Source organism: Gymnogyps californianus, chromosome 1 (genome assembly GCF_018139145.2).
Source record: "Gymnogyps californianus isolate 813 chromosome 1, ASM1813914v2, whole genome shotgun sequence".
Taxonomy (NCBI): Eukaryota; Metazoa; Chordata; class Aves; order Accipitriformes; family Cathartidae; genus Gymnogyps; species Gymnogyps californianus.
Window position 1 is genome coordinate 100,746,842 of NC_059471.1, and position 24,588 is coordinate 100,771,429.

At 35.9% G+C, this 24,588-nt stretch overlaps 1 protein-coding gene across 1 annotated transcript in view; it reads left to right on the forward strand.

Annotated features, from left to right (window-relative positions):
• HLCS (holocarboxylase synthetase) overlaps nucleotides 1–24,588 on the forward strand; it is a 130,546-nt gene that overhangs the window by 45,984 nt on the left and 59,974 nt on the right. Inside the window, exon 6 of the mRNA XM_050908507.1 lies at nucleotides 41–312. Coding sequence (XP_050764464.1) covers nucleotides 41–312 — 272 coding nt within the window. The remainder of the gene's footprint in view (nucleotides 1–40; nucleotides 313–24,588) is intronic.

Genomic DNA, 24,588 nt, shown 5'->3' on the forward strand with positions numbered 1-24,588 from the left:
TCTGTATTTCTATACCTTACTTTATTTCCCTTGCCCACAGGAAATCCATCTTGCTTTTCTGAAATGGCTCGAGGGGAATGTAGATGCTGAAGGATTAAGAGCGTCCAGCAAGGTCTCTCTTAAATTTGTTTCATCCTGTGAATCAAAAATGGAGATAACTCCATCTCTCATGCCAGTCATCACTGAGATGGGAAGCTTCTCATCAGAACATTTCAGCCTGAAGACGTATCAACAGAATCTTCAAACAAAGAAGCTTGGAAAGATTCTTCTTTTTACTGAAGTTACCACAACAACAATGAATCTTCTAGATGGGTAAGATAATGATCTAGACCATACCGAATAAACTTTCTGATCTGGAATTCACAATTATAGTAACACACGATGTTCAGAAAGAAAACTTTTTCTCTGTGGTTTATTTTTTGCCTACAAGCTAGCCAAAGTAAAAAAAAAAGCTGATTATCTTCTAGACAGGACACCAAATAGAGATCTTTGTGTTCACAGAATATTAATTGACAACGTATAAAATACTAATCCATAAAGAGCGGGAAAATCTGAGTGTGACAACTTTTTACTTGGCAGTGGAGTTTAGTCATTATTCCTCTTGCAAAGCATGAACATCACCATAGGAAAGTTTAAGGTATTAAATATGCATATTTTGGAGATTATATGCATTTTGTAGTACAAGTTATTTTCTAAGCTAGTTATATGACAAAATTAAATACCAAGTAGATTGTGGCCTTAATTTTAGCATTACTGTTTTCTCTCATTCCTTTTACTGAGTATTTCACTAAAATGCTCTTTAGTGTTTTTGGGTTTTTTTTTTAAACGTCAGTTAGAGTTATGCTAGACACTCTTTCATCATCATATAGATGACCCTTGTGATTGAGTTGTGGGATACCTTTGAGAAGGTAGTTCATTAGAGTTTTGAATGGGATTAAGTGATATGAAAATCACAGTTACTAAATCTTAGGTTGGAGTCTATGTACAAAGACTATACTGTTAAGTTTCATGAAACAGTCTGATGGAAAAAACTGTCTTTGGGAAGTTGTTGCTCTTCAGGACAGATTATTCTATGTATGTTTCCACCTGTAGCTATAACTTTTCTTGGCAGCTACTTTTAAGTATCAGTGTTAATTTATCCGCAGAAATTGCAGATGAATTTTACTGTTGAAAATAATCTCAGGAATTTTGTTTTGGAATTTTTTTTTTAATCAACATCATCAGTTAAATCATCTTGACTGTTATTGTAACTGATTAGTTAACCAGCAATAATAGCTTTAGTTCTCAGCTAGAGAGCCTAAATTGTGAGACTGATATAAGTTACAGAATATGCCTTCTTGCAAATAATAAAGGTGATTTGTTTTAGAACATATGCACACAAAATCTGTGAATGAGGATGTATTATAACGGTATTAAAGTAAATCAGTTTCTAGTCTTACAGTTGACACTGTGATAGAATTGAAAAATGATAATGTGTGCTAAAATATTGCAATTTAGAGACAGTTGGAATCAAATACAAATTTGTTTTAATTCCAAACTATTCTCTGTGTGTGCATATGTACTCATGTGCACACACATTAAAAAAATGTTGCTGTTTAATTTTGCCACTCCCCTTCCCCCAGATCTACATCCTCGTCCTGCAACTGATTTTGCAATGGCTTTTGGAGATAGACAGACACGCTAGTTCGATAAGAGGCCACAAAGAAAAGAGTTATTTTATAGAAGCATTTGTAGCATTTGCTTCTTAATTTTTAGTATTCACAGCATGTTCAGCCCACTGGATTGAAAGCAGTACTGTGAAGAAACCGACAAAGTGGTAATTTAATAGGTCAAGACCTTTCTTTGACAGTTGTTTTTGGTGGTGGTTCTCAGTAACATTATTCACACATCTCAGGAAGATGAAGTATATAATTCAGAGTTTTGAGAATTTATTTAGATATTACAAGCTAAATAGAATCATGTCTGGCCATTTTGTATATGATTATATTACCAGGAAGGGTAAGGGAGCTAAGAGAAGTGGTCTTGGCTTTTCAATGACTGTGGAACCTTTACTCTCTTATCTTTAGAGTGCTGTACCAGCAGAGTGGTCAGCACTCAGGTTGCTTTTTTACATTAAGTAGTCCAAATGTAATGAAGTGTTTACAGATGTAGGTCTTCAAGATTTTCCCCGTCATGATGCAGCTTGAGTAGTCGGTTTTCAGGCAAGATGTAAACTAGAAGTCCTGGCTCTAAGTAGCAATTGTTACATGATAGACTCTCTTAGGGTCTCTCAAATTTTACCAAGTTTGTGGTGATTGAAAATGTGATACAGACACCTCAGAACTTAAGTAGTGTGATTAGTAGTAAATTTAGTTAGTAAATTATTTAGTAAATCATAAATAAATTCAGCATTTAACTTTCTTGACTTTAGATTTTCTTATACCTTTCCCACTAACTGAAAGTCGAACTTTTGTCTCTCTTCCTTTCCACCTCCCCAAACCTTCATACCCCCCAAAAATTAAGATGTGGAAGGAGAAAGTGGGCTGGAACTAATTTAATGGCTGAGCAACCTCACAGTAGAGAAACAGCCGGAGCCTAATAGGGTCTTTGTCTGCATTTCCACCCTGGCTGGTAACGTGCCAGTCAAAAGTCAAGCAAGAGAAACAGGTGGAAACTATTAGACCTGTCATAAAGTTTGAAAAATTGATTCTGGAGGTTAAGTGAATAGATTGAACTTGACAGTGTTGTCCTAAAGATTCTAAGGGAAAATTCTGTAGTTTAATTTGAGATCCCTTGATTGTTCATTAGCTCTCCAGATGGCAGGTCTTGGCGGTTTGCATGTTAACGTACACACTGTATTATCACTGGCATACATTTATGTGTCCCAAGGTAAAAAGTGAAGTGTGGGTTCACCTGTAGGTATCTAAAATTAAATGGCATTAGTCTAATTGTAAAATAAAGATTTATTTAAATGTCATATAGTTTTAAATGATCAATAATGCTTTTATGATTTCATGTTAAAAGCTTTATTTGAATCATTTGAGGCTATTTTTAAAAGCATTTCCATTTTTATTTTTTAAACTAAAATTTAAAATCCTTACCAAAGATTAGAAGCTCTCTTGTTTTTTCTCTAAAAGGAAATTCTTTCTGTAAGTTTCATGTCAGAAACCTTGTCTTCAAAGATATTTATCCTAATGCCACCTGAACAGGTTAACCTTGCCAGAAGCAGTTCCACTTTCTCTGTCTCCTCTTCTCAGAGCATGCCTAGCATTGCATGATTTAAGATGAAATCATTCTTTTTGAGGATGCATCTTGTATAGTGATACAAGTGTTACATTGTAGAGACATACTTATTAGACTTACAAGACTTGAGATTGATAAAGAAATATTTCTAGCACACTCTTAATTGGCTGGAATAGTTTCACAAGCATTTCATTAAAAAATAAATTAATTAGATATACATTTCAGTTTTATTCTTTACTGGCACCTTATATCCTGTTTTAATGTTTTAGTTGGCAGAAGATTTGATTTATACATCATTAAGCCAGCATGTGATACATTCTATATGAAATGCCATTGTGGATCCCTTTTCCCCGATATTTAAGAAGCACAAAGTGCCATTGTTAAGAAGGGTTTGACACAAGAAAGGTGAATTTTAGTGGAAATGAAATGTGGGATGAAGTTGCTTTCATAATTGCTGAATAGGATATTTAAATAAAATGTCAGCTTAGAATAAACAATTTCCAAGCAGTTAAAAGCTTTGAAAAAGAAAATCCTTTACATCGTTGGTGCCCTTTTAGTTTTTCTTTATGCTTTTCTAGATTCATATTGTTGAATTTTTAAAAATTGTACTACAGCTCTAATTTTGGAAAGTGAGCATTAGGACTCATTTTATTTTAAAACTCTTGTTTTAGTTGTATTCAAATATGCATGCTGCTAGTGCAGGTATGAGTTAGTGAAAAGTAAGAGTAGCATATAATTGAAGATTAGAATGGCACTTCAGAGGCACAAGCAAACAAGTTGAGATTGACAAACTATTTTGTACTTAGTGATTTATGGTTTTTTTCAAATTTGTGTAATGTTTTACGCTATGTAAACACAGTGGCCTCATGTTTAGTCATTCCATGCACCTTGGTGATCTCCCTTATTCTCTGTTTAAACCATATTTTTAAAAAAACAAATTAAAATCAGATAAATTGTGGGGAGTGGGCTGAAATGTCATTTGAAGATAGAAACTTGGCATTAACGTAACCTTTGCAAAATATGCCATATAGTCACAGTGCTTGTTTTCATTCCATCATCAGGTGTACCTGTTTAAAGTCTCCCCTCTCAGATACTTGCCTCAAAATTCCACTAGGACTGTAACTACATGCCAGAATTATTCTTCTTACAACTATTGGCTCAGCTTGATCAACCATTTTCTTAAAAGCTATGAAAATTGTTTACTACTTCTAATATTATTTTAGCTAGCCATGTCTCATAATCTTGGCTCAGGTGGGTGGAGGAAGCTGTTTTGCCGTAATAGTCAAAACCGACTGCAAGCTTCATCGCTGACCTTGTGGCTTCCTCTCTTGAAGATGTATGGGTTGTTGGAGTACAGAGTTTTCAGAGAGTAATCTTTGTCTTTTAGCGTGGTGAGACTATCCTAGTACATTAATAGTCTGCTATAAATAAATCTTTTGTCACCAACATAAACAGTTTATGAAAATTAACCCCCTATACTCTTCCCCCTCAAGAATGCATGTTGGAAAGCTGGAAAATACCATGGTGGGCAGGAAGGATGCCTTTCTCTCAGGAAATAGGCATTGCTGTTGGATATTTTAAAAATGTGTGCTGATAAATTGGTCAGTTGCATTTAAATGGTGTATGCGTTTTATATAAAATCTTTTCTACAGATAGATAACCAAAAATATTTTATCAGTTTGGATAACAAGTACTTCTTTGTGCAGAGAGCTCTCACGAATAGTTCATATTGCTTTTAAAAGCTTAGATCCCTTGGTTTTATTTGTTTGTTAAACTGTAGTGTGGGATAGGAATGCTTCGCTTGATGAAAGTCTAACCTAAAAACTAAAGTTAGATACTAGTGGCGATAGACCTGCTCTTTAAGGAATTCTGTGCTTTTAATCTACATCTGTCCCATTTAACTTAGCCTTGATACAATAACACATTCCTTCGTTCTTTACGTCATTGGAGTTACTAACTTTTAAACTTTCATTTTTTTATTTATAAGGTTGAAGGGCTTTTTATTCTCAAAAGAAGAAAGTTAGTGCATTGGAATAGCTTGTTTTCCTTAAGGATTTTTTTATATTCAATATTTTGTGCCTTCCTTTGGTGATAAAGATTAGCTCAAATAACAGAATATGTTTGTTTCCCTTAAATCAAATCAAATTAATTTCAACAGTAATTTTTGCTAATTTAGTTTTAAATGTATAATATGTCATACTTGATTCTTCCATTCATTTACTGGTAGTGTTTTGCATCATCCAGTGTTAGAGAAAGCTGTCCTTCAGCCTGATGACAAAAGATCATGCAGGAATTTTTGTAATACAGCCAAGAGTCTGTTCCCTTCCTCGCCTGTAGAAAGGGAGGAATTCGGAAGTTTTTGGCACTGGTTTGGTTCTGTGCCATTCCCAGACTCTCCTCTGCAATACCATTTTTCATTACATGCTTGCTGAAAGATTTCTGTATTAGGATTTGTCATCTCCTTTGTGTCAATTTTCCGTGCCTTTCTTTCCACCTGTTGTGAACAGTTCTTGAGGGCACTAAACAATTAGGTCCCTATTTTCCTGTCACGCACCTTGTGTGTCAGATTTTTCATGGAATTGAAGGCAAAATATGTTCCTCTATTTTTTTGTTATGTAAAATCAGTAGATTTTCTTCCTGTTAATGAAGTGGGCCCCGTGCTTGCACGGTTTCTGTCAGTGCAGGGGGAGGTTTGGCATTCCCAAAGGGGATTGAGTCATAAAAAAAAGATACTCGTTTTGCAGAGCAATTAACCCACGTTGAACTCTTATACTATATAGTATATTGTATTACCCTGCTGCTGGAAGTTCCTGAACAATTTGCATTGTCGTATGAATACACATGTAGCCTTAGAGTGCACTCATCATTCATTAAATATGAGAGGAAACCCTGTAAGACTGCACAGTTAAAACGAGAGCTAAAGAATGGAAATGGAAGGGTTTCAATAACATTTTACTATTTTGTTTTACACAGTGCTGTTTTCATGCACACATTTTAAAACAGACTTTTTGTATTAAGATGAAAAAATTAAGCACTGAAGTTACAAATCATCACGTTTTTTTGAAGAAGAGGATTAACTTGAAAAAGTATATAATACATGTAATAGAATACAATATATCATAATAATATATATTGTTATATATATGTATAATATTAATCACAACATATTACATGTATATTATTGCTGTTCATTTGCTAACTCTGTGACTGTCAATTCTGCCTTTGAATTTTAACTTTTATTTAGTAAAAAGAAGTGTTTCTTAAGCTTAAACTACCCAGAAGCACTTACGGATTAATGTTTGCACCTCATTGAGAAAGATTTTCATGCTTTTTCAATCATCGTTTTGTAGCATATTGTTAAGTATAACAGTGTCAGTTCTGTAGTGTCAGTGCAAACGCATATCAGGTAGGGCTATCCTTGTGTTCATCAAATAGCTTTCTGTGCACTGGGAAACCTGCCACCTTATTGCCACTGGTCCGAGCTCAGATCAGAATATAGCCTCTAATGAAGTCACGTGCTTATAGTAATATGTTAAAAAACTCAAAGACAGGCATAAGTCAGTGTAGGACATGACCCATTGACTTAAAAAGGGGAGGGTAAGGCATAGCAAAACTAGATATGTTGATAATGTGGTCAGATGAAACAACCTTCCCACCTCCCTAATTAACCTCATTGAGTAGCTCAGGGCTTGGACAAGTCATGGATCTGCATTTCTCCCCCATACCTTTTTACTGTAATTGTTATAATTATCAGACTAGTAAAAGAATAAATTGAAGATGTTGTGTTCAAACAAAACAGAATAGCAGTTAGGTATCTAAGTGACTTGATCTGTATTTGATTAACAGGTTGCTCACATTATGTGTTGCTGAGGAAGCCCCAGATTAGGAACTGGTAAAGAATCCACTTGGCTGGGCACTGCACGTGTTTCTTACACTTGACCTATGAAGGAGATGTGCTGGGCGTATTCAGCACATGCAAGTTCCAAACAGGCTCCCTACTTTTTCAGAAAATGGGAATTCTGGAGAAGAAGTGGAGCCCAGTATGCGTTGCTTTGGCAACTCCTCTGGCCATTTCAATTGCTTTAAGTGATGCGTAGGGCCTACCTCAGCCTTGGAATTACGTCTACAGAGTAATTTTTGTCTGATCGTTTTAGGAAGCTGATGGGAAGAATCACTGTTGTCAGCCATGGAGACAAACATGCTGTGTGCTAGGTTTTGACTTTAACTACTTTTATTTGAAACTACAGTAAAGGTCTGAATGCTGAACTACAACTAAGTGCAGTCACACAAATTCTGAATTATTCTCTGGAGATGCCAGCTTCTCATTCTGACTACACAGGAAGAAGAGTGTAATCAGATTTCTTAGAAACTCAAAGTTAGATCATGGCTTTCAGTTTCCATTTTGCACACCTCCATCTCTTTGCCCTTGTTAGAAAAAAAAGAAGAAAAAGAGGTTGGATTTACAACAGTATGGGAGCTAAGGTAGCAGCTAGGAAACTTAAATCATGGCTGTTTAGGGAAGTTTAGACAGCACCTGTTCCGGTGTTAAGAATAAATACACTGATTTTTGTTTGTTCTTATGCTGCCAGTCTGAAGATAGTGATTTAATTTCGGAATAATTCCCTGATTGTTTCCAGAGCCAAAAACTTTCAAAGCTTGTGTAATTTCTAATTTAAGCAGTAAACTAAGAAAATCCCACAGAATCTGAATTCTTTACCTAAATCCCACTGGCCTAATTTATTTTCACTTATACTCCTAGTTAAAATATTTTAAGAATCTGTTTGTATTCAAACGAAGGCTTGCATTTATCACACCTCATATCATTTAGCCTAAAATGTCATGGCCTTTAGAATGGTGTGTAAAAAAAAGCGAGGTTCCCCCACTGTGGTTTTGTGATCCCCAGGATCGCTATAAAATGCTGTACCTCATGTTGCTTTCAAAAGAATTTACTGGCATTGTTCTTGTTGCTTAACTGTTAAACGTGGATGAACTTCCAAATGTTTTTTGTAAACTTGGACTGACACTATTTTTACTGATGATATTGTCTTACATAAAAAACCCAAAAGTATTTTAAAGAATTCCTTGCAAACACAAAGCTTTTATGGCATATTACAGTAAGCAGTTGTGGAATACAACTATAAACTGTCCTATAGACATTTTTCATTTGATCTGTGTTTGAATGGATCATCAGTCTGTCCATTCACAGAGGAAGATGAAGAGGCATGCTGAAGAGAAAACTAGAGGAGAAAAAAAAGTAGGAAGATGGAGGCTGAGACACAAGAAAGAGGAAATAAAAATACAGTGTTCAAGGGAAACAAATCTTATCTGTATTTACGGAATATTTCTTTAGCAAATATGCTAAGCTTTAGGTAGAATAAGTGGGATGTAAGAAAGAAGATTGCAGTATTAATTGGGGAGAAATCTACACATTGTCAGAGTGCTTAGCAAACCAATTACTGATCAAAAGCCCAATACTCCCCTGTTAAAATGGCAAATTGTCTACTGAAAGATAATTTACGTAGTGTTTGGGTTTGATTTCTTCTGAAGTCATAAAGGCTGGTAATAACTCCACTTAAGCATGTGGTGATTCCATTTCTAATTTTTGTTTGAAAATTGGGGAGTATGAGGAAAGAGGAGCACTTTATTGTGTTGAGGCTAAATAATAATTTTGCTTACAGTCATAACTGAATCTGCAAATTATGATGTCCTGCTTTGCTTGTTTATTTTTAGTCATCCTTTTAATCTTTCTTACCATCATAACAATTTTTGAATACCTAATCAGAATCCCACAAATTGCTTATTTCATGCTTTTAAAAATGTGGCTTACAACATATTACGTTGTACTTTTTGGATATCGTGTAGTTCATTAAATTGCATGTTACATGACAGTAGAAAAGCTTCAGAATTCATTCCACCTGACTGTAATGCTTTCCATCCATTAATTTACTATCTTTATTCAAATCCTTGGATAGGCAGTTAAAATTTCAAAATGGAATTTCATTCACCCATTTCTAAGCCCCTAAAACTTGTTGGTAGACTTAGATGGGCTGTGGGCTTAGTGAAAGAGAACAACGTGTTTTTATACTGCTGCATCATCTTTCAGCTGAAATATTTCACCTGTATAATCAGTTGCTTTGTTTAAACGTAAGACTTGATTTTTCTCGTATGTCTAAAGGAGAAACTAATTTGGTCTTGCAAACTAGTTGTTACAGAACCAGCTTCCTTTTAAGAAAGTGTATTGCACAATATGACTGTTGCAGTGAAACTGAGATTTATGAACACTGAAGGAATAACATGCAGATAATGCTTTAGTGGCTAAAAATAATATTTCACTCTTCACTGGAGTAAACCAGGACTTGATGCCCTCAGAACAAATAGTTGTTTGATATACTGGTGTAAATGCATGTGTCAGGGGTATCAAACAGGCTTACAAGCTGTTTTAGAACTGTTTATTGCTGGCATTGGATATAACTCTCTGATGAAGTACTGATCTTGTACCAAAAAACATTTTCTTTCCGTGTTGAATATAGATGCTCATCCCAGCCCTAGGAGAAAGAAAAATTTTTCTATTTTCTTAGGGTTTTTTAACCTTTTTCCTCCAATAAGCTCTGTTTGTGCTACTGGCTTCTGAAACAGAAGTGTTGTCAAGATCATATCTTTATGAAGTAATACAGAAGAATGCTTATATGATCTCAATAAGCCGTCTGTCAGGCTTCCCTGAAAGGAGAAGATAGTTTAAAATACTGTCCACAGATGCAGAAAAAAAGAAAGAATATTATTTTACAGCTTTTAAGTTTCAAGACTGGAAATTAGATAAAGAGTTCTTACTCAAGTCTTGATAGATTAGCAAAAGATAACGTGTATACTTTATATGGAGTATGGTACCAGACATGAGATATAAAAGAAATTGCTGGTGGCCACCTGCTTTAACGCATATTTAAAATCGTGTGTGCTAGTTGATGTCATGTAGAATTCATGTGATAGAGAATAATTTTAAGTTAGTAGACCATGTCAGGTTAGCAAGGATCAATGCTTGTGGAGTGTTTAATATTTTCCATCACAATTTATCTGTCCATTTTAAAAAAGAAAAGTGAAATAATCACCTTTTGCCAAGGTTTTTGAAAAGCAGCTGTGAGTGGCTTGGATATTTCTTGTGGTAGCCAGGCACCACAGAATTTTTGATGGGAAGGTGTTGGAAAGTCAGTGGAGCGCTGTGACTCCAGCTTATTTGGCTGTCGTTTTGTTTCTATCTTAGCATCAGCATTCTGCTGCCATTCAGTTGTTACATTTACGTGGTTTTCTTTCGAACTAAGTGCAGATTTCTTCTTCTGGGGCATGTTTTCTCCATCAGAATACTGACAACGGGCTGACAGAAAAAGTAGACGGAAGATACCCTTGCGCGCCACAGTACCAGCATGCTATAAAGCCTCAAATAGGAAAGAATCCTTATCCCAAGAGGCTTCTTGCTTTTAAGAAGTAATGGCAATTAAAGATTCTTGGTGTAGCCGGTTGAAATGCCTGCTGTATGGAAGCACTCAGCCTAGAAAACTACATTCAGGCACAGAATATCACCTTTGCAGTGGATTTAACTATGCTAATCTCGTCCCTAGGAATTGGAAGTTTGTTTGATTAACTCACCTTTCCACAGAGCCATATGCTGTAGCCACAGAGCTGGAAATTGATTACAGGATATATTGTCATAGGTATTTCACTGCATGCCACGTTCCTGAGGGGTTTTTTAACCCTTCTGACAGAGCAAGATGAGGAATTATCTTGCTTAACAGCCAAATGTGGCCTTCACAGTACCATAAATGGTATTATAAAATAGTCTTAATTTGATCGAGTAATTTGTCTAAGCAGTTATAACCTTAGGTATACAAACCATATTAAAATCTTTTAGGCAAATCTATTCTATTTCTTAATCTCTGTTATGGACAAGGGTTGCAAATTCATGCTTACCTTTTGGGGACAAGAAAAAGAACATTTCTGCTTATATTATTTCTATTCCCAGTAGTTTCCTCACACATTTCCAGTATTTTGCTGTTACCAGTAATTTTTATTTCCTTATTTTTTAGTTTTTGGTTCGATTTCATGTTTGAGATGGATAAGATATAACTTACTGTTACTACAATTTAATTAATTACTACCAATTATTAAAACCAGAAATTGCAGAACTCACGTCTTTTTTTTTTTTTTTTAAAGTAATTTCATGTTAAAATAATTCTGATAGTTGCTGACTGATAAGTAAAAAGAAAAAAATTAGGAGAAATCAATCTTATTTCAGTTAGGAACTCAGATCTTGACCTGGTATATGCTGGAAAAAACCTTGTTTTGGTAAACTGTATTGAATTTAGCTTTTCTTATACTTTGTTGTCTTAAAGCTCTTCATTGGTCTGCTTTAAATCCTGCAGTTCTGAACACTATTTGGAACGAGTAAGTTGTAATCATTAAATACTTTAAAAAGAAGTAATATTCTAAAAGAGTAATATTCTAAATCTCCCCTTCCCTTTTTCTGTAAGTGTCAGCTGACTTGAAATGTGTAAATTACACATATTTCTGATGTGTGTCATCAGGAATTTGCATGCTGCCTTCTCTACCTTCTCTGTTATTTTTCATCTGCTTGTTGTTCCTAAAACCAGTTAACACATTTTTTACACTAGAGAATGGATTCAAACTTCTGACTGTTTTCACAGTATGACTAAACAGTAGTATCAAGTATGAAATTCAGCACAATTCCACCTTGTCTTTAACTAACAACATAAATAGTTCAAAAAAGGTAGAACCAAAAGAAAAGAATGAACTCATAAAATTCAACTGTTTTCAGCTATGTGTTGCAAAAATAACAAAATTTTTTTCCTAGTGTTTTATGCAGAAATTGGATAGATGAGATAGACATAAATGTCTTTTTGGGACATCTGCAAGAATAGGTGTAAAAAATTGTATACTTAATGCTTATTGATACTATTCTGCAAGACTCACCAGAAAATTCAACCCAGAATTCTATGGAAACCAGCTAGTAAAGGGAACAGAGAAACCATTCACTCTGAAGATTTTTAGATAGAAGACAGTCAGATTTTTGGGAGGAAGGTGGAAGGAAAAGGGAAGAATAAGTAAACTTGGAGTAAAATTGAAGATTTCTTTTTTATGAAGTCCAGATCGATCAATAAGCAGGTCCTGTTACATGTTGGCTATAACATAATTCAGTCTGGGAGAATGTCTGCTGGTCATCGTTAGCTCCTTGCTGAAGGTATGTTACTGTTCCAGACTCTTCTGGTTTTTATTTCAACATGGCATGGACATAGAAAGTATGGTAGGCGTTTTTGGGAGTGCAGATAATTGGAACATTAGGATTCTACCTGACAACCTGTTTTTCATCTAATGTACTATTTGGAGGTTTCAGCATTCAGTGGTCTTCAGAACAGATAATATTTAGTCATTGACAAATTATATTTCACTAGTAACTGGGGAACAACTGGACAGAAACTGTAGACCTTTACCTGTGAAGAGGAATGAATATTCTCCAGTTGGCTGAAGCTGTAATACAGGGTGTTCATGACAACAGAATTATATTGGTTTAGAGGGAAAATGATAATTTGCTATGAGGCGTTAGCTTAATAAACTGGTGTGCCAACAGGAGAGGTTAAGAAGGGTGAAAATATTCTATTTTGATGTTTTGCCAAGTTAAGCAGTGAAATATCGTGAACGTGAACCAAGTGAAATGGACTGCTTTCTACTTGGATTTGAAACCAAAAATCTTGGTGAGTGAGTGATAATTCATAAGTGGTAGAGTGTAACAGTAGATAAGTAGATAAGTACCCTTCCTTCCCTACTTCCTCTCCCACTGAGGAAAAATTGCTGACCAAAAATCTGAAGTGCTGTTTATTTTAACACTGGGAAACACTTATTACTTCAAATATTTGCCTGCTTGTATATCATATCTATTATACCAGATGTGCCACATACAAATTAGACATGGCTCATAAAGTGTGGTAACCCTAGATTTTTCAAGATTTTGGATGTAAATTTTCCTTTTATTTAACTGTTCTCTAACTCATGTCAGGGGGCTTTCTAGTGATGGAGGGCTATAGCTTTTTAATTAAAATCCTCAGCAGAATTCTTCCCATATTTTAAACACACACTTTATTCAGATCTTTAAAAAAAAAATCTTTAGATGGTGTTAAAACAAGAAATGTAGAAATGGAGGTTGCATTTACTGGATCCGGAACCACGTTCTCTTAATTAGGTGGCTAGGTCTGCAGCTGCTTTTATCTAGTACCTAGCAAAACCTTCCTGGAAATAGGGAAGGTTTTTTTTACAGTGATGGTAACTATACAAGGAAAGCCTAAGCTAAATTCAGATTACAAAGTACTAGGTCAGAGATGAATAAAATATAAAAAATAACACCAAGAGTCAAACTATGCTATAATTTCTTTTTCACTTTTCCTTGTACTGTGAGATAATTCAGATGAACATTTTATGCATGTGTTTATCTTGTGCTCTATATCTAATGGATGCTGGCATAGGAGACTTCACATATTAATTTGGTTCAAGAGAAAGTTGGGGTTTTTTTGGTGTTTGGTGGGTTTTTTTGTTTTGTTTTGTTTTTTTTACAACAGTGCTCCAGGCACCCTACTGTGGACTTCACAGAAGAGATGCCAGGCAGCTTTGCAGGCTAGCCTGCTGGGACTGCTCACCCATTCAACTGGCTGTGGAGCCAGCTGGCAGTCACATCCAGTACAATGCTAGGTGACGCGAATGAACTGCTCTTCAGTAAACTAGGGTGTTTTTTTTCCTGTATTTAACAGAATCATTAAACATCAAATTCCAAAAAATCATGTTGTGAATGTCTGTATAAGCTTCAACCACGTAACTGTTAAAAAAGCTAAATTGTGAAGGTTGTGTATTATGAACTGTCCTTTAATTTTTAAAAAAATCAAACTTTGATTATTTTGTTTTCAGTCTGTCATGTACTTCAGTATTTCTAAAGGTCTTTTTTTATTGTGTGATATTAATATCATCAAGGGAATGAGCTGTAAGGCAGAAGTATTTGCCTAGTCTGTGTTTTCAGTTTTATGTGTTCTAGTAAATCTGAGGTGCTTCATTCTGGTTTTCAGGTTTCAAAATACATTAACCATCTCTCCATCTTATGCAGTGGCTCATACCCACCTCATTACAAGAAGGGTAGGAATATGATCCCTAGATGTGGTTTTCCCTAAGTAGGTGATTATTGGTGTGTATGTCATTTGTGTGCAGATTTCTGCACTGGACCATATTACATAGTGTATTAGGTCTTCCTAGCATCAGTTACATTTACATGTAGGGTTTTTTCTGTGTGAACACATTCTGGAGGGTGGTTTTGAAACACTGATATTCATGTTACTAGGATATGTGTGGTGTCTGCATTATTTGCCAGTAATCTGAGTTGGATTTGGTTTCAGAAAATGTGAGCTAGTTTTATGTTCACTCTGATTTTACCTACGTCTGTTTTAAAGCACCAGCTGTATGGCAGATGCTCACATTAAGGTTTTGTGTTTCAAGCAGAATCAAGAAATTCTCAGGGTACCTTACTTGCTTCTACTGCAGATTTTTCTCCTTCAGATTCAGCTAGTCCATAGTCATGAGGGTATAACCGTTTCAGTCTTTTGTCAAAATCTACTGACTAGAACCTGTTTCCCTCCTTAAATTTCTCCTCTTCTCTGTACTGCTTCTCTTCTGCCAGACCATAATTGGTGAGTATGATCTACAGTGGAAAAGAAATTCTCTTCTCCTTGTTCATCTCTATCAAGTCAAAATTTTGTCACTACCTGCAAGAAATGATGATATGTTTATGTTTTGTTTTGCTCTTCACTATATCCATGTCCTTAGTTCTTTTGATCGTTCAGGAGTCCAGTCTACTGACTTGTCAGTCTTATGCAGCTTGTATAAGTAAATGGCACAAGTGATCTGATCCTCTTAACAACAGAGGCCCTCATCCTGTCCTTCTTGGAGAGCAGCTTCTTTTTTTGGTAACTGTGATCAGTCTAGTTGGCTTTGCAGTTTTTTATTTGTTTCTGAAATTAGAATCCCCTTGCCTTGCCCCTTTGGGTTTTTTTTGCCCCATCTAACTGCATATCATAATTTAAAGCCTTCTTTTTAAGGTGGTACAACAGTTCTGCGTGGAAGTGGACTCATAAATTAAGGCCAGAAATAGTACTGGCCATAAAGTACTTGGTATAATATTTTCTCTGCAGTATTCCTGCTGCTGCTTCAAGACTGACTTGCTCATGTTTTTACTTGCATGTCCAATCACGTAAGCTTTTGTTGAGGCTGTGTGTGGTTTTAAGGATACTTACGAAGTAGAACTTGGTACAGGACTGGGGCTTAAATTTACCTGTCATATTTGTGCCATTTTCCAACTTTGTTTTTTTTTTTAAATCTACAATTGTTTTCGGCAGGCTCTAAATACACAAGTTGAGACTACAGGCTCTTAACTGAAAGTATAGTTTGACCTTCCCTAATGTGGGAATTTAACAGTCCTACTTGGGTTTTCTTGAGTAATTTCTTCTTTCTTCTCCATGTGCTTCATAATTTTGCCTCCAGAACAAAAAGCACTAGCCCTCTAACTATAGTTATTTTCATTTTGTAGATATTATATTTTTAACAAATAGACCTGGTAGAAGAGTTTTCGTTTAGAATGTACTCATGTACATTTGAGTATATGAAATATACGTGCAGTTGTGAGCTTTAATAACCTAAGCATGTGAAGACTTCTGAAAGGAAGCAAGCATCTACTTCCAGTCTTTTATATGATAAAATTTAATCTTATGAAGTGGTTTCGTGATGTTTTAAGGCATCCCTTTCATACATTTATATGAATAGGTTGATAAAAAATTTGTACTCTGATTTCTTTACGCTTGGGATTTGAGCAGGTTTAGTCCTGTTCTGGAAACTGGCTAGAATACTTTTCAAGGATCTTCCCCAGCCTTTTTTAACATGTGACTATTATGCTGTGTGTTTTCAGGGACAAATTACAACCTTCAAGTAAAGTTGGATTGTAACATATTTAAGAAAAGTAAAATGTAATTTGTTCCTCATCCTTCAGTTCTCATAACTCCATGCATCTTTGGTTCACAAGGTTTATGATAGACTAAAATTGAAAAATTTTTGTGGGAGCTCTTTCTTGTTGTGTTGACAGAACATAATTCAGAGAATTACTAAAATAACATTTCATTTCAACATTTAGGAGGATTTGAATTGTTAGGTTTCATTTTCAAAATTAGCTAAAAAAATAACTAAAATGAAATTTGCTTCTCAGATTCTAAGTGATATCAGACGAGTTGCCTTCTCTATGGGAGATTTTATAGCTGTATGTGTATTATAGGATGTTGAATAGAAGTTGCAAAATAAGCCTGAGCATAAATGTTTGTGCAAAAAAAGTAATTTCTTGTATAGTATCATATCACAGAGAAGAAAAGGTAGAAAGCCAAAGGTACATCCTTTTACATCGGAAGGTAATGGTCAGCAAGCATCTTTCTAAATTATATTTATGTTGTTACACTGCACGTGTTGAATAGGAATGCCGTAAGTAACAGATGCAGTCCCTATAGAAAGCAAGTTATGTGAATGTGAAGGGAAGAGCTCTGCAAAGGATGGTGAAAAATGGGTGTTATTGAGTTTTTCTTAATAGGACATAGTATGAGATGTACTTTCTAGACCTCCAGTACTGTGGATTCCACAAAATAGCACAGAGAGGATATAAAACAGATGATGTTTGATTTGTACCGTGAGACATTTCTGATTAGTTGCGCTTAAGTGACTACAAAAGGATAGCAGCACTGTTGATATATTTGTCATGCACAACAGAAGCATGAGCAAGAAGAAAGCCTTGGAAGCTCAGCTAGGAATACCAGTTGCACCCTCTTACCCACTCCCTGCCTAATTGAAGTGGTTTTCTGGTAACAGGTTCTAATTTAATTCCGCAGCGGTGTCGCAGGAAACTGCCGCTGCTGGAACTGTTTCTGCAGTCTTTCTGCATGGTTTTGCAAGCAATAAATGAAGCTTTCTCAAAGTATCCTGTATGTGTCTTTGGTCATTCCAAGTATCTTTTTAAATGTAGAACATCGATAGGTCCGGTTTCATCAGCTTTAAAATTCTGGTTGGAAATTATCCCCCACATCCCTCATGCATCAAGTCAGGCAAGACAACACCTTGGACATACTACTGAGGGAAAGGATAACAGGTCTTCCAGGAAACGCTCTGGGCATTGTGAAATGCTGCCTGAAATTTTTATACCTTGCCACAATATCCCCTGAAATGCGCTCAAATAGCAGTGATGCCTAGAATTAGGAATATAGTCAGCGGCTACTGTACTTCTGGCAATTGTAGCTTCCAGCTCCACTTGGATACATCTCTACACATACGAAACTGCTATATAAAATAGATGTCTCTGGAGGCCCAGGTTTCAGAGACTATAGTTTGTAATCTGGTAAGGGTTGCCATTCGTTATGTTTGTATTACAGCTTCTGCCAAGTACTTATGACAGAATTATGGAAGTATGAAGTGCTTAAACAGAGACTTTGAGAAAGAATTCCTCAGAGGAAACAATATTTCCTTACTGTGGTTAGGTGACTGGATGACTATAGACCACTATTTCATTTGCACTGCATCGGGTAAGTGCTGGTTCATGTGGGTGGTTCATTGGTTTGTTTTGCTAGGGATGCAATATTTCCTTTTCAGGCACTGCTACTCCTGATAGATAATTTAAAGGTTGATGTGTGATAGCTGTTGCTCATTTACTGTGATGTGAGCACTATGTGTCCTTTTTAGGAATGAATGTCACAGATGAGGGCCACCATTTTGAAGTACTGCCCAGTGAAAAACTGCAGATTGCCAGAGAAACCACCTGTCTAGTCCTCTGGGAAAATGCAGCTAACTGAAGAGAAAAGTCTTTTAACTGTCAGATACAACTAGCATGCCTTTTTTGTGGGTACATACATAGAACTGACATGGATGAAGTTATGTATGAGAAGAGCTAATTCTGAGAAAGTCAGCTGCCCTAAGATAATAGAAGATCAGCCATTTTAAGAGGCTTAATGAACAGCTAGCTGCACTCCCAAGTCAGACTGGTGTAAATAGTTAAAACTTTGTTTTCATGATCTTAAATTAAGTGTGTTTGTCAGGAGAAGGTTGTCTTCTGTTTGGAAGATGTTGTGTCCACTTGCTGATTCTTTCCCAAAGGAGATTCGTGGGCTGTAATTTCAATTTAGTTGTTTGAACAGCTAGTCTTTGCATGAGCTTCCGAAAGTGTCTGTATTCCTGGCTGGGAGTCCAGCTGATAAGCTACAGAGACTTTTACCTGCTTGATTTTAGTCAGCCTCAGCAACAGTAAAACTTTCAGCTGATGAGAACTCAGTTATCTTGTTCTCATGTTTGTTCAGGAAACTTGAACTAGAACTTGAACAGACATCTAATTGAGGTGAGAGTGAAGGACTTTGTGCTTTATAGGGGACAGGAAAATGAGGGACTGTGTGTTGTGTATGTGGGGGAAAGCCTGATTATTTTTCCCTTTTCTCCAGCATTCACAGATGTATGTGATTGTTCAAGCACCATAGTGTTAGCTGCCATTTGCATCTCTCATGTTTGTGAGTTGGTGCAAAGGATTGTGTATGACAATAGAAATTTGCCTTACTTTAGCTCCTGGTAACTCGTAGTTGTGAAGTTTTATGCAAGAAGCTGCCACTCTTGCAACCATGTAATAAGCAGAGGACCAGAGCTGTCAAGATGTTTTCTTTTACTGGGATTAGAGCCATATTATTTTAAAATTATAACAGTGTTACAATGATAAAAGTCAATAGCATTTTCATTAAATGTCTCAGTAAACTGCATGAAACTTGGTAGCCTGTGTAGGTGACAGTAGCAGATAACTTAGCAATTTTAAAATTCAGTCACTTTATTTCAAAAATTTGAAAAAGAGCAAATCTGTATAATTCCTTTATGGTGGACCCTCTATTTTAAAATCTGTTGATTTAGTTCATATTAAATGTATGCTGATGCAAATGATGCCCTGCTGACAGAGGAGAAAAGGGGGGGAAAAAAAGAACTAGAGATTTCAAACGTGTATAACAACAAGAGAAGAGCAAATAAAAAGATTCTTTCTACCTTTCCAAGTCAAAATACCAGCGTGAGGGAGTGCTTTATCTGGCATAAGGTAGGTGTACAGTGAAATCAGTCTGGATACAAAGCTTGTATAGATTCTCTGAACTAGTTTCAAACCAGCATATGCAACACTATCGTACCTGGTTGAGCCTGGATGCCTAACCTGACTTAGCCTGAGTATTGTGCTTTGCTGCCCTTCTTACTATTTACAGATACTTGAGCTCACTAGTGAAAGCCAGTATGGGAATCCCACAAGAAGCTCAATTGCTGCTTTTAGCTTGCCATGCACATAAAGTCTTGGAGTACCGACTGCATCAGCTGTAAGGATGCAACTTGATTCTAGGAAATTCATGTGCCACAAAAGAAATCTAAAAGCTCTACCTAGCAATGATACTGACAGCCTGGTCAGTTATGCCAAGGATATCTTTCCTAATTATAAATAGATGCCTTCCTTTCTGTCTTGTCTTGAAGTGTAGTTTTCCTAAAGTGGAACCTAACAGTACATTAATTTTAACATTAAATGTTCAAGTCAACCTTTCTAATAACTGGGGGGGTGAACCTGTGCACTTCTGCAAAACTTCTATTTGGAGATGGACAGGAGAAGAAAATCCTACAGATTTCACTGGGTTTAGGTTCTGTTTCAACTTTGTAAATCACACTTCGGAATGTAGTTTCAAACCTGCAAAAGATAATAGTGGAATAGCAAAATCCAAAATATGGAAGATTTTCACTTTAGAAAGTAGTTGTGTGTATGCAGTGGTGTGTATACTACACTTGTTAAAACAAGAGGTTACATAAATATTTGAGTTTTTAAAGATCTATTGCAATCTTTTTTAAAACTAAATGTTTTATTATCCAAATTTGTGTATAATATCTTATTTCAGGAGTGATATTAAGTATCTAAATGGCAGAAATGTGGATTTGTCACATAAGTAGTCATGGTTCTCTCTTGTTTCTTCCTTGGTAAATCCAGCCTTGCCAGGAGACAAGGCCAGATTATTTTTGTGCTATAGAAATCGTTCCAAAACAAACCCTCTCTGTAGTTACATTATCCTTCAATGTAAGGAACATGTTTGGCTTACGTATTGCTGACATCTGCCAAATGTTTCTTTACCAAGTGTTTAGTGTAATTTGCAGTGAGCTGGTGAATACTTAATGGTCTTTGTAGAACTTCATCTTTTATGTCCTCCTCAGCTAAAGCAAATCCTTTCATCATCAGTGTTACCTTTGTGCTGGTTTTTTGCTAGTTAGATTCTTGCATTTCCCACACCCACTTTCTTTGGGATTTCTGGGATTTGATTTGGAAGTATATGCTTTTTTTTAATTAAGTGGTCCTGAATAATATCCAACAAATATAAGTGGTATAATGAAGGGACACATTTTTCATTTAACTCCTAGTAAAATGTAAGGATTTTACCTTCTTTGGCATCCCATTTTAAGTTGCATAGGTGAAGTTGGATCAGTATTCAAATGGGAAATCTAAAAAGTTGCTGGAAGTGGTAATGATAGCTTTTCTTCTTTTCTAAGTTTTTATGTGTAGGTGCCCCTAGTTCTGTTTTTATTAGGAAATGTTATTCCTTTCCCTCTCTTCTCTCTCCTTCCTCGCTTCCCCAGGCAAGAAAAATACCCTGATCAGTTCAGTAAAAGCAGGTTAGGCCACTAAAATTAGCTTTGCACTGTGAATCCAAACCATTTTTTAAATGGTTTGAATTCTGAGGGGAAGGTTGGAGATGGGATAATTTATGTCACTAAACTTTTCCCTTTCTGATATGAAATGTACCTGGAGTCTCTGGAATTGCCACAGTGGGGTCGTAGATTTTTAAAAGCAAAGAATAATGTTAATTCTATGACCTACTCAGTCTCAAGTAAATCATTAATGACATTCTGCTCAGCTAAGTTTAACTTGAAGATTAAAAACACAGGAATCAAAAGCTTAGTTTACAGATTATCAGTGGTAATCTCCAGACTCCTCAGCCCTACAAAATTAAGCTACCCACTTCCTTTACAAGAAATAAAGAAATTCACAGTCCATTTAGACTCTTCTAAATGCTAGATGAAGGAAAAATGGCTTGGAAAAAATTTCATAAGACATTGAAAATATCCTTTCTAGTAAGTCACAGAGAAGATGGATAGGGTGATAAGTTTTTAAAGCAGGCAATATTGGGCCAAGCTGAGTAAAGACAAGTCTTTATTGATGGGAATGTTTTCTGAAAGCTCTGATGTTTGCTTTCAGATTTAGCAGTTGTTTGGACAAGAAGGACTCATATTACTTTTTCAGATCTATATAAGCACAGCTTCAAGGTTGCAGATATACAGAACTTTTACAAATTTTACACTTTCATCTGTATTATACTTAATTTATTTTTAATAATTTCAACTACGTACTGCTACTGATAGCAGAAGGTGCTGTTTAGTGTTTATTTCCTAAGCTGGATTTGCTGTAAAATGTGCAGCAAAGTACTTAAAGTGGAATCTTCTTCAAATTTGGTGCAAGCCACAAAATTCAGCTTTCAAATGCAATTTTACTGTAGAATCATTAATTTTCCTGTAGTGAATTATAACAGGTAGTAATAGAATTGTCTTTTTAAATTGCTTATAAAATTTTTTACAAAATAATTAATTTTGCTTTTTAATAGATCAGCACTTGCCATCAAATTTATGAACTTTATTATAAGGATGCAGGCTGTGATTTTAATACTGACTGACGTCTACATCACAGCATTTTTCCTCCTTTTCATAAATGTCTTCTCTATGTTAAAATCTTAAAGCTTTGTGTATTACAAAGAGCTTTTGCCATGTATAACCAATATAGTTCCAGGTGGAAGACAAGTTCTTGGGAATGTAACTGAATTGGTTCAGGAAGCCTTTCAGCTGCAGGTTGCAGCCCTTTTCACAGAACGGCCGACTGTTACAGATGTGGTTTAGTGCAAAGTCACCTGGTTAGTTCAAGCTGTAACTCAAGATAGCAAGTTTACTGGATGTCTTCTCAAAGAACCAATCTTGGAAACTCCTCTGTGTGTTCCTGAATTTTAGAATACTAATTAACAGCTGCAATGGAAACATTGTAGCACCTTGCTGCTGTTGCTGGGACTATGGTCAGGGGATTATGTTTTGAGCAGTTCATCAGAAAACGGCGTTACTGGGTTGTTCCAGTTTGAGGAAGACTGATGAGTATTTCCAATCAATAACATGTTTTAGTCCTGCTGAACATCTGTGTTCTTGTTCTGACACTTAAAGGGGCTACTGACTCCAGTTGGTAAGAACAATTTGCATATCGTAACCATGCATTGTAATCAAAACTCATTTGTCTTTGGTCCAACAAATGAAGATTTCCTAACAAGATTCATAATTGGTGTTTAAAAGTAAAATCAATCATTTCTATATAATTGCCCAATTTATAACCTTTCCTTTACCTTGTGCTTCACCTCATAGAACCGTGGCAGTGTGCTGTAGGTAGAGAGGAAAAAGAGGAAGGAAAATGGGTTATTTGGTGAAGCATAGGGCATGCGATTGTTGTTTGTTGTTGTATGAAATCACAATCAAAATTGACACAAGTTGCTATTAAACTCTATTTCCTGTGTTAAAAAAAAATCAGTATTAGCTAAAAAGAAACCTGCAGCAGTAGATTTGCACATAGACCTTAATGAGCCCAATTGACCTTCTGTGCTGTATTTACAATTGCCTTAAAATTGTAAGCAGATGTTTGAAAAACTTACGTTAATAGGTCCCTAACATCTGTTTCACCAATGATATTGCCCACCAAAGCAGTTGTAATTAGTAGAGCACCTAGTGCATGCATCTTTTTCTTATTGGTGCAGATGATCATATTTCTCCCTCAGGTATTAAAGTAAAATCTTATTGGCACTTTTGTTTTAATAAATTCTACAACATTTCTTTTGTAAAGAGTAAAGTTTTTCCACCAAATGCAGAGTAATGTAATAGTTTTTCCCTGTGAAGTCTTAAAAAATGCAGTACAGTACCGATACATCCACTAACACTAGACAAAATGCAGTGGATGGTGAAAAAACAGAATATGAAATACTGTGTGCAACTGAAACTTTTGATAGCATTTGTCCGTTTGTGCTGCTCGCATGCATGATAGAATGTGTGTTTCAAGTGGAAAAAAGGAAAAATGAAAGGAAGAAAATCTTAAACTCTGCTGCAAAAAAAGCCAGTGTCATTTGCCCATTAAAGTTCTTTTATATGACATAGTTTCCATTTATGTGAGAACACAAAAACCTGTCTGCTTGTTCAGTTTATATAGCACTCCTTTCAAAGAAATTGTTATGACAGTCTGCAAGGGTAAAGGTTCAGCTTTAACCTTGTGTTGGTTGCCAGCCTTCATAGCTCTTGACGGCTTCATTTTTTAAAAAAGCCCTACAATTTGAAAGTTATTCTTTAACTCCTACTTTATAAAATGTAATATGGAAAATGCAACTGAGGGAGAGCTGTGCAAAGCTGCCAATAAAGTTTCCACTCCAGTTATTTCCATGCGGACCTCATTGGAGATAAGTCACTGACAGAGGAATAGCCTCTTTTCCAAAGAGAAGAATCTTTTTGGAAATGTTCTGCTAGCTCCCAAAGCAGCTGCTAGCCTTTACAAAGTACAGGAGCTTTCTACAACATCCCTCATGTCTGTTCAAACCTGTGAAATGAAGACTGCGTTATGCATCAGTCGGAGTTTGTCTAAATAGAATGGATTTTAGCTACATCATTTGGACAATACCATAGGTACAGGCTGTATAGCATTGTAAACTCTCCCTTCCTGAGAGTAAGGGAGGGAGGAATTTTAGGAAGGGGATTCTTACGAAGTGTCACATCCCCTGACGGTGCTACAGTTGAATGGTGGAATATAACTTGAGGTGCAGGACTGCGTTATTACAGAGACGTGTCCAAGTGTCTTTTGCTAGCTTACCCGTATGTTAAATTAATGCTTAGATCAACATTATCAAACTTACCAAGGCACTAGTCTTATTTGTATGGAAGCTATATTACTAAGAAGTATTATTGTGACCATGATTTTCTACGGTTATAAGGAGCAGCAAGATTAGTAGAGAGGGACTTTTTAGCCAGATACAGTTAGAAAAAGATTTGGGGCTCACGGTCCCACAATATGTGGTGATTTCTACCAGACGTAGAAAGAGTCTGGGGTCTGTTGCCTTTTCCATCCAAGGAAATATCCAGGGCTGCCATTAATGATAGTCCTTTACTTTTCAGCTTGTGTTACGGGTT